We start from the raw sequence: 11,188 nt of genomic DNA, 5'->3' as shown, positions 1-11,188 counted from the left end.
AATTAGACTGTTTTTTAACATTAAAGTCTCCTTTGATAACTTCACTGTTTCAAAAATGTTTCGATAAATATATTTTTTCCTATTCAGTTTTGTAACATATGAATTATATATGATTACACGTTGTTTAATATGAATTTATTTAATGATATAATTTTGGCTTATTTCTCGTAATTTTTAAATTATAGTATTAATAATTAGTGTGCAAATATAGGTTCTGTTAAAATTACATTAACTATAACATACTATGTATAAAAGAGGTTTAATTTTGTTACATATTGTCCAATGTTGAATTTAATACTTCTGTCAATTTATATACTATAAGTCAAATATTCACAGTTTGATTTACGTGATGCACTTACAAAGATATTTATTGTACTTTAATTCAAAATTATAAAATGTTTAGCATACATATAATATATAGTAAAAAAAGATAAATAAAATTTACATTGCTTAATAATTTTAAGCATTTTTTTGCTATATATGGAACATTATAAAAAAGAAAAATTTTCTACGTATACATAAAATCAGTATTTATACATTGCATATACAAATATGAACATTTTTATAAGCTTTTATTTAAACTGTTGCAAACAAAATCAATCGCATGGTACAGTACATATAATAAATATGCAAATTATAAGTGTCAGGGATGTCCAGCTTTTTTGAGCTATACATATACATACTATTTATTATATGAACGTTTATATATTACTATTAAATTCAAGTTTTATGCAATAATATATGTTATTATATTTTATAAAATCGAGAAGATGAAGAATAATTTATATTCGGAGAATATATTTAAATAGTTTTTATGTGCTTTTTTGAAATTTAACTGTTGTACGCGCATAGATTTTTTTAATATAATGCAATATTTTATTGTAACGGTATAAAAAATGAAATATATCGCCCTTTAAATGTGCCATTGATGTTAAGTTCAATATTCCTGTATAATATTTTTATGGGCGACAACGCTCTAGGAAACGCGGGTATAAGCATACTTCACGTATGTGATATCTGTTCAACAGCCAGCACAGAAACCGTTCTAATCCCAATCCATAACCACCATGGGGACAAGATCCATACTTTCGCTGTAAAATAAATAGTACAAAAATTATTTAATTTATTATCTATATATTATTCCACAATCGCAATTTACGAGATCTCATTTTTTTCCGTATTTACCTGGTCTGTGTACCAGTAGTACGGAGCCGGATCGATGTTTTCACGCTTGTAACCTTCTAACAATTTTTCATAATTCCAGATACGCATCGAACCACCGACGATTTCGCCCACGTTCGGCAAAAGTACATCGACGGACTCGGTTAAACGTTCGTCTTCCGCGCAACGCGGCATGTAAAACGATTTAATTTCAGCAGGGAAACGGCAAAGCAGTATCGGCTCATTGATAGCGTCAGTCATTTTTCTCTCCGGCATCTCTGGAATATCCTACGAAGAATGATTAGGAGATTACAGGTCTTGGAGAGAAGGTGCAAGATATAGGAGATATGAAAATTTATTCCTACTTCACCAAACTCGTAAAAGCTGCCGTCTTCTTTCGTGATATTGTTCTCTCTTAGATATTCGATCGCGTCACTGTAGTTCATTCGCTTGAAAGGCCTCTTGGGCTTTTGAAACCCGGGATTCAATTCCTGGACAAGATGACCGAACGGTGATTGTAGAACTCGTTCGACTACATCACAAATTAAGTCTTCTAATCGGTCAAGTAGATCATTGAACGTGATAAACGGGCATTCTGCTTCAATGTGCGTGTATCTGAAAAATTATAATGTAACAATTAAAGAATAATTACAAAAAAAAAAAAAACACAAGTATATTAGTTGAATATGCAAAGAAATTTGTATACAAACTCGGCAAGGTGACGACGTGTTCTCGACTGCTCTGCTCGATAAGATTGCGCAATGCAATACACATCTCCCATTGCTGGTATGCAAGTTTCAAGATATAGTTGAGAACTCTGAGTAAGAAAAGCGTTTTCTCTGAAAGAAACATTAATTAATTAAGTTATACCTAACTAATTAACAATTTGTACTAGTCGTCTAATCATACCCAAAGTAATCTAATTTGAAGAGAGTTGAACCACCTTCCACTTGAGTTTGCACTAAAGTCGGTGGAGTTACCTCATAATAACCGCGATCTTTGTAATGGTCTCTAAACGTTTGAACTAATATAGATCTCATGATTAAAATTCTTGATGTCTGAAATATATAACAATTAAGTTTTTATAAAGTCTTTATAAAATTAACAAAAATTTATTAATCCAAGAACTCTTGTACTATACATTTTCTCCTCGAATCATTATATGCCTGTTGTCCAATTGGACATCAGGCAGAGCTTCTTCATTCAAAATTGAGTCAGCTCCACCAGGAGGCGACGGACCAATAAGTATCCAATAATCAACGTGTAATTCATGTCCACCAGGTGCCTGAAATTAAATAATAATGCATATATAATAAATTTTACTCAGAAAATTAATAATATTTGTCTGACATAATTAACGCACATTCTTCCCTTCAGGGACAACTTTTAAGGTTCCAAACAGTTGAACAGCAGCTTCTGTGGCAAGGGTTAAAGCGTCATAGGTTTGACAAAGCTTATCAGTCAGTACACATTGTAGAAAGCCTGTTCCATCTCGCAGCGTGATGAATATAAGAGCTTTGCCTATGATGAAAATTAATTGATAAATTATTTTATAAAAAATTTATAAATTATCTTATAAAAAATTGATAAATTATCTCACAGAAATACAAGTTAAAATATATCACATACCTTGCCTTCTTAGTCTATGCACCCATCCAAATAGCTTGACTCTTTGATCTCTGTGATTCGGAGCATCTTTTATTTTAATTTGTTTTGCTTCAGGTAGAGATTTGTCCTCTTCTATGACAATTGCTTTAGCTTCTTCGAGATTTTTCAATCTCTTTTCCTCATCCTCTAGTAACTTTTTTTCCTTCTCTTCATTCTTGTACTGTTCTCTCACCCAAATCTTTTGTACCTTCTTTAATTGAGATTTAGATGCTGGTTCATATTTCTTGCCATCTTCACGAGAATCTTGATAGATGACTGGAAAGGGTTCCTTACCAGCATGACGCATCGCTTTTAGGATAGTTTTAAAAGGGTTTTCGTCCGAACCATCTCCTGTTTCGTCATTGCCATTCTTTTCCGATGTATAAATACCTTGTAAAATATTTTTTTTATATATAATTATAATTGTTATATAGATATGCGTGTATATTATAGACCAATGTATATAATTTTATATTATTTTCTTTTTATGACATTTACTGCAGTTATGATTTCTTATTACATTATGATGTAATTTACCTTTTGATGATACCTCTTTATCAGACATATTGACTTCCAATTTACTTCCAAGTAGGTATAGCTGAAAAAAGAAAACATTTATAATTTCCATATAATATTATATGATACTATATAAGTAATGTTAATATGTCGAAAATACAGATTTTATAATAAAATATAACAATAAGATTTTGTTACGTATCAACACGTGTACAAGATGTTTTATTAAATGTGTAAAATAAAAGATATCCTCTAACCTATGTTTTCTTTCGTTAATAGGTACACTTAAGGTAATCGGAACAATTTTAAATAATTTTTCTTCGCTGCAACCTTATAAATTGATATAAATGCAATAAAATGCAATGTGTCGTCAACAATATTCCGCACTGTTCTCTTTCTGCTCTTCGATCGTTGAATGTTGAATAATGTAGAATCCGGTACAGTGATGCCAATTCCGGAAAATTTTACCCACAGTGCTTTGTTGGTAAGTTGCATGATCGAAAATTCAATTCAAATCTTGCAGTCGTAAATTATTTCTCAATTTTATCTTATAATTTATTTTGTCAAATAATAATTATGTTAATTGAATAAGTAATACTGGGTAAGAGAAAGATAATACTTTCAATTATACATTTTTTTTTTTGTAAAAACCATTAAATTAAATAAAATTAAAAAATATTAAATTTTTCTTGTGTGTATATATATTTAAACCTATGTAAATTATTTCGTTAAATTATAAAAATTTATAAGAGGATAACAATGAATTATTTTATTGAACAAATGAATTATACATACATATATTTTTCAAAAAGATCACATATGCGTATGTTGCATTTTCTATCTCAATTATATATTATACGTTATAACAATATAAAGTTAGTTATGATATACAAAATTCTTTACTAAAAAATATTTATAATATAAAGAAATTATTAGTATAGATTTGCTTAAATGTATTTTGCTTATATAGAATTATTTTCCTTTCGCTTTCCTGCGTGTCCTGGCACTCTGTTCTGGTATATAAAATGTAATACACTAAAATAAAAGTTCCAAATTATTTATATATGGAATTTCTTTCTTTTAGTTATTGTAATTGTATTATATAAGTTAAAAGAAAAAAAAAGTAGTAAACCTGCTCATCCAAAAAATTCATGAGATTAGAAAGCTTGCATTTAAATCCGTATGTCCGCAATGTTTGATGCAACTCTTTAATATTTACAGGTTCATATTGTAATATTTTATTATGCAAATCTTTATCGACATCAAGCAGTTCTGTAAAGGCTTCTGTGATGTTAGATAGATTTTCTGGTAATGACTCAGTTTCAGAGAGTTCTATTTCTTTGCCGATTGGATCTTTTCCAGAACTCGTATCGCTATCGCTGCAACAGACAGGTAATATTATCATATTACTGACTATATAAAATAAATTTTATTGTGTATTGTTTGAAAGAATAAATATTTTAATATTTATACTAAACCTATTTTGAGAACGAAGTAATTTGTCATCACTATCGTCTGCATTACTCGATTTTTCCAAACTATTATTATCCACATTTCGTTTCTTCGACGGTGGACCCTCATCTTCATCGCTTGAAATTTCAGTGACTTTTTGCTTTGATGTTATTTCAGCTATAGGCACCAAAGGGTGAAGTTCGTTATAAATGTGTGTTAACAATTTTACAGCCCTGTTACGTTTTTGTACCTTTAATCCGTATTTCTTCATTTCTCTCTAGAAATTAAATAATATATTCATAAGAAAAAGTACTTTTATATTTTTTATAACAGCTTATCATCAACAAACTTACGTGTAATTCGGGAGTTTTCATGCCAATGTAATCAGGCGGAGGTGTAACATCTTTTTCAATAATTTTAAGCGCAGTTTGTATATTTCCGATGTTGTCGTTGTAATTACATTTAAATTGTACAGATGCATGAGTAGATGCTTCTCGATTATGTCGCTTATTTATGTTAATTTGTCCTTCGGATAGGGATTTTCTTTTAAACTTCCTAATGTTTGCAAAATTTTGCGTCGAAAACATGGAATTACTATCTAAATTATTATCTAAGTTATTTTCATAAACAGATATGACATCATTATTCGTTGAATTGTTAACTCTAATATTTTCATCATCATTTTTATTATTGCGTCTGCGTGCAATATTCTTCTTAAATTCTGTCGTATTTAATACGCTAGTTGATTGACTCTTTTCCAAAACGTGCTTTCCATACATATTAACGTCAACATTTGCAAGATACACTTCATCTTCAAAATTAAAAGAAAGTTTGCTCGATTTTCTTGATTCATGAATATTTGTTTCTAATGTAAATTCACCACAATGTTCTGGAAGTAAGTTTTCTACAAACTCTGGACTGGAGGGTACCATAATCGGGCTCGAAGTGGATTTTTCCTTTTGATCATCACTAGATTCATTCAACTTTTTTTGCATGTAAATCATATTAAAATCTATATCATTAGATGTCATATCTGTATTACTAGCATTGAACTCTTCTCGATTTAATTTAATTGAACTATTAAAATCTTCTTCCTCCTCTATATCTGTGATTACGGTTTTTGAAATATCTCCAATTCGGATAGATTGATTGCTTTTTTGATTTTCTATATTTTGTTTTTTATAGTCCGTTGTTTTTTCAGACTGCTGCGTAGAATGATGCATAATATCTTCATGATCAGAGTCATCTTTCTTCGAAACGACGGGCTGGCTAACACTAGAAGATATACTTTCAACTTCTGTATCGGATGAAACAATTACATCCGCGTCTTTCTGTGTTAAAACAGACTTATCCAGATCATTTTCAATATTATCATTGTTTTTACTGATTGAATCAGATGATGTATTTTTGTTAGATAAACTATCATCCAGTCCAACTTCTCTGATTGCTGCACGATAGTTTGCTATGCTATTCTCTTTGTGGTCTTTCATGTATTTAGAATACATGGAAATCTCTTCGTCGTCTGTTTCTACATCAAGGACAATTTCGTTAAGTGATTGCTCCGCTGTTTCAATGTGTGATGAACATTCTGCTGATAATGCCGTAGTGATTGTAATTTGTTTTGAAATGTTAATATCTTTCTCAGCTGGTGAAGTGAAACTTGGTATATTATCACAAAATTTCATTGTCATCTTGGATGTAGGAACCAAATGCAAATCACTAGTTTGTTTAATGTCTACATCATTATCAGAAAAACGGGAATAAAATTCCGGATTCTTTTCGGCATATGATCGCATACGCTGCTCTATTATGCTTAATCGACTAGGTTTTTTTTCTGCATCAATTGACTGTTGTTCAACATTAGCATTACAAGATTGAGAATCTTCGGAGTTATTGTATCTATCTATTTGAAATGGATTCTTATATCTTATAGGAGATGTTTCTATAAGACATTCTATATCAGAATCTAAATCTGAATCCAATTTCGCGTTTTCTCTTTCCATTTCTTCGATGAATAATGTAAGATTACTTTTCTGTTTCGTTAATTTCAAAGAAGAATCCTGGTTAGATTTCGTTTTGCTACTTTGAGGAGTATCGATTAAATAATTTTCCTGTATATTGTCAATGAGTAGTTCTTTTTGAGAATTTGATTCAAAATTTGAATCATTCTCCATTACATTTTGTGTCATATTTTCTAGATTGATGGACATATCTTTGTCTAATTGAGAATATTCTGTGCTCTGGCTTTTTTCAGTTAATGATGTTTGACTGCAGATATCAACATCTTTATCTTGTTTGATTAAACTCAATAACATGTGAATATTAGAATCTTCATGATCATCATTAGAGTGTATTATAGATTTACATTTCATCCTATCAGGTGTATCATCAAACATATCAGGCGATGCATTAGAGATTTCCGCGGGTGTGTTACTTCTGAAATTTATTTCCTCTGATATTCTCATCAAAGCAGATTTCTCATTTGGTGGAACACAGGAGTCTTTTACAGATATGTAATTATTTTGAAGAGAATGTAAATTATCAGTAACATTTTCTTGTGATAACATTGTTTGAGGACATTGAATATTTTCCGAGTCATCACGCGTATGATTCGGTGATACATTGAAAGAAACTTTACCTGCATTTGAAATATTTAAAGTTTTTCCCTTATCTGGGTATACATTTTCTGTACTTTTTCTGTAAGTCTCGTGTTTGATTTTTATTGTATTAGATTTAATTTCTTTTTGGCGTAAATAAATAAATAAATCATTTACTTTGTATTTTCTTGCTAAAAATCTAATATCAGATAATGACGTGTCAGAATTGAATATTTCCGAGTGTTTATTAATTACTCCACAATAGACAAATTCTAGAAAGGCTGAGGCAATATCATAATCTGTATCAACCCAACAAATTTTTTCTTTTACTGTAGAGAACTCTGTATCGTTGGTAATTACATCAAGCAAAATATTTGAGCAACGTGCATAGAAAACTAATTTGTGTGCCCAAATGTGTTTGGCATTTTTCACGAATATGATAATATCACTCGCAGAACTATCATTTAGCATATTTCTCCAGCTTGTTGCAAGAATGTCAAGAAATGTCTTTTCTTTGCAACATGTCTTGACTGCATTTGAAGAGATTAATTCTTCATTATTATTCACTACTTTCTTCATTTCTTCCATTTTCAATATTTGTTTGTTATCTATATTTTGTTCCATAATTTTTTTAACATTCTTTTCCTATAAAATATATCATTATATAATTTCATATATATATATATATACATATTATTTTCAAATGTGTGAATTTATTGGAAAAGCAGTTAAAACTTACATTTAATTCCTGCTCTTTCCTTTTTAATGGTGTTATGTGAGGCGATAGTTGTTTTACATAAAATACTTTTTGAGTTGGAGTTAATCTCGTCCTGTTCCACAAAGTGTTTTCCTTGAGAACAGTGAGACACAGATTTTAAAATCTGCAGGTACATTTGATTTGGAAAATTTAAATTACATAAATTAAATATAGTTACAGTTTGATGCAATTGCTGAAGTAATTGATTTTTTAGAACAATTTTTTCCTTGATGTTAGCCTCTTCTCTTTGCGAATTTTGAGTAAAATCTTTATAGGCCATAAGTATTTCAGCTATTCTCTCTGTTAAAATACGTTCTTTTTCAGCAGCTGTACGTCTTTGTAGAATAGTCGGTTCGATAAGTTTTCCTTCTTAAAAAAAAAAGAAAAGAATTGAAAAATTAAGATAAACTTGTGACAGTTATTGATTTTTTATCAATTGTATAAAATAATTCATATACTTTTTTTAATCTTATTTGTAGGCCAATTTTTTGTTGGTGATATAGTTCTACTGTTAGTAAAACCAAAGCTTTGTAACGTCATTTTCTGAAGGTGATCTGCATTATTATCTGGCATTGATGAATTAGATGATATAGCCACTATTTGAGCCTCATCCCACTCTTCCATTTCTTCTTTTTCATATAGAGATTTGGAAAGCGCTAAAGCAAGCTGCAAATCGGGATCATCGTGCAATGTCTGAAAAAATATATATATATATATATATATATATATATGTGTGTGTATTTAAAATTTACAGCTGATTTGAAAGCTTTTAGATTATTCGTTAGCATTCAAATGATTAGCATTAAATACTTACCATTTTACGTGAAACAGGTTTCTTCTTGTCTTGTAATATGGGAGCAGAGAGTAAACCTAACGATTTTCTTTCTGCAGCTTGCCGTTCTTGCAGTTCCATGGCATTCATCAATGTTTTTGTTGATACATTATTTTTTATTGCACAACTCTTCATATGTATGGTTTGTGAGCTTTCATCTTTAAAATTTTTAAAGCATAATGGACATACGTAAGCTGTTTTCACATTAGTTGAACTCTGCGGTGACTCTATCTCTTTTTTTTCAGATTTAAAAAAAGATGACTCGATTGATGGTTGTTGTACATTGTGTTGAATTTTTTTATTCTGTGATGATTTATTGCCTTCGAGTTTTTTTCCATTGTTAATTATTTTAGGTTTAGTGGAGAGCACTTTCTTTTTTGATTTATCTATTAGTTTATTATTCTTAATAATTTTTGTTTGTACAGTATTTTTTCTTTCTGGCGATTTAAAATCCATTATACTGTCATCATTTGAAGATCGAGATGTGCATGCAGTATCATTTTTTTTGTTTTCATTATTGGAATCGTTAAAAAGATAATTTTTATTATCAATACTATAAATAAAAGAATATTTTATATAATTTCAAATATTGTGTATTATATATTATGAATATAAAAAAATATTTATAGGATATGAAAAATTCAATAAGGAGAAAAATACAATGAAAAGATTGTGTAACATTTTTTACGTACTTCAAATATATATATATATTTGTTTTTGTAAGAAGAGTTACATACCCGTAAATCACAAGTATACAAGTATACTACAAAGTTATACAAGAAAAGTTATTTAATACATTTTATATACATATTGTGATATTACCTTTCTTTACAACTTTTCTTTAATCTTAATCTTCTGTTTGGACTATTAGACTTATGCATTCTATTCACGTCCATTATTTCCAAATAAACTTTGACGTAATGTTATTTAATCCTTATTTGTCTGAGTATTTTCTTCTATTTGATTCTTTGACTTAGTACAGATTTTCAATCTATTTGCTTCTCGTTTCTCAACTATCTTATCAATAATGCCTCTCCAAAATGGACTTGTCACATAATCATATTGCATCTCACGATCGTCTTCAGAGATTTTATATCTTTCGTCGTCTAAGTATGGAAGAATACTATAATTGTAAAATAAAATTTGATTAAATTTGGATTATAAAATAAAGAATAAACTGTAAATTGCATAATGCATACATTAAAATTGTAAAGTGTTAATTAACACATTCGAATGTAAATAAATATAAATAAACATAAAAAATAAATACCTACTTTCTTCTATAGGAAATGTACATTGCTCCAGCATACATAAGCGTTATAATGACCGATGTGGTTCGAATATATTTTTGCAGCGGTGTATTTCTTAATCGGCGTGCTTTTCTGAACGTCTCATCTATAGGATCATGCACCATTTCATACAGATCGAAAACGAAAGAAAGTAATTAATTTTAATAATGTCACAGAACGTGATAACAGACGATGATAATTTTACAATTTACACTGACTTAACTTAACCTAAACCTGAACTATATAAGCGGTAAGCGGGAGAACGAAGAAGACGCATATGGTGCGTTCGAGGAAACGCTATTGGTGCTAAAAATGTCGTTCCATCTTTGTTACTACTGAAAGTTAAACAAGGACAGAGCACGCTAATAGCGCCTCTTCTAAAGCACCTAGGGTGACTGCGGTTGGGAAGACGTATGTCTCGAAGTATTTGCTTGACCAATCAAAACAAAAAGAGCAGAGATTTCTTTAGCCTGATTGGCCAATCAAACCTCGAGGCATTTCTAGGTTCTAAAATTCACTGCCAGTACTGTCAATACATTGCCATGCTTGTTGTTCACTGAATACCAGACAAAGATGACAAGAAGCTTGCAGTACTGACAGTGAATTTTGGAACACGACTTTAGTATCTTTCCGACTTCAGTCTAGATATGATTTTGTAGTTTGCGCGCGACGAAAAAAATTTAAATTTCTCGAGCTTTTGCAGTTTTGAAAGAAAAAGAGATGTACATACACGTATAAAAGTTATTCCCATTTCTGTTCAGTTTATTAATTATGGTATTTATCAACAAGAATAAGACTGGAATTTCGGTGAGTTTAGATTTATGATTTATAAAAGTGTATAATAATTAAAATTATTTAGTAAATGTATTTGTACATAATATCACGTATAAAATCTATATTATTTATTTGCAAGATATTAATCTATAAAAAGACTTGT

At 29.7% G+C, this 11,188-nt stretch overlaps 2 protein-coding genes across 4 annotated transcripts; both read right to left on the bottom strand.

Annotated features, from left to right (window-relative positions):
- Positions 1–553: 553 nt before the first annotated feature.
- Asnrs (asparagine--tRNA ligase) lies at positions 554–3,747 on the bottom strand. Its single transcript, XM_072887187.1, has 10 exons — positions 3,582–3,747; positions 3,346–3,406; positions 2,791–3,198; positions 2,525–2,682; positions 2,303–2,446; positions 2,071–2,219; positions 1,872–2,000; positions 1,527–1,776; positions 1,186–1,449; positions 554–1,091 (listed from the first exon to the last, which is right to left on the bottom strand). The coding sequence occupies exons 2-10, from the start codon at positions 3,371–3,373 to the stop codon at positions 960–962; spliced, it is 1,662 nt and encodes a 553-aa protein (XP_072743288.1). The 5' UTR covers positions 3,374–3,406; positions 3,582–3,747; the 3' UTR covers positions 554–959.
- Positions 3,748–4,164: 417 nt separating this feature from the next.
- LOC140663175 (uncharacterized) lies at positions 4,165–10,811 on the bottom strand. Of its 3 annotated transcripts, XM_072887166.1 has the most exons (11): positions 10,470–10,811; positions 10,237–10,357; positions 9,785–10,085; positions 8,945–9,515; positions 8,589–8,823; positions 8,309–8,499; positions 8,113–8,223; positions 5,130–8,018; positions 4,803–5,053; positions 4,457–4,703; positions 4,165–4,359 (listed from the first exon to the last, which is right to left on the bottom strand). In XM_072887166.1, exons 3-11 carry the CDS (start codon positions 9,856–9,858, stop codon positions 4,297–4,299), a joined length of 4,632 nt encoding a protein of 1,543 aa, XP_072743267.1. In that variant the 5' UTR covers positions 9,859–10,085; positions 10,237–10,357; positions 10,470–10,811; the 3' UTR covers positions 4,165–4,296. The 3 variants fall into 3 exon arrangements, with proteins under 3 accessions (XP_072743267.1, XP_072743258.1, XP_072743274.1); XM_072887157.1 differs by having other exon boundaries at positions 10,233–10,810; XM_072887173.1 differs by having other exon boundaries at positions 8,309–8,496; positions 10,237–10,807.
- Between the last annotated feature and the right edge of the window lie 377 nt (positions 10,812–11,188).

Source organism: Anoplolepis gracilipes, chromosome 1 (genome assembly GCF_047496725.1).
Source record: "Anoplolepis gracilipes chromosome 1, ASM4749672v1, whole genome shotgun sequence".
NCBI lineage: Eukaryota > Metazoa > Arthropoda > Insecta > Hymenoptera > Formicidae > Anoplolepis > Anoplolepis gracilipes.
Note: the sequence above shows the minus strand (reverse complement) of the source record. Positions and strands in the feature narration are given on the sequence as shown.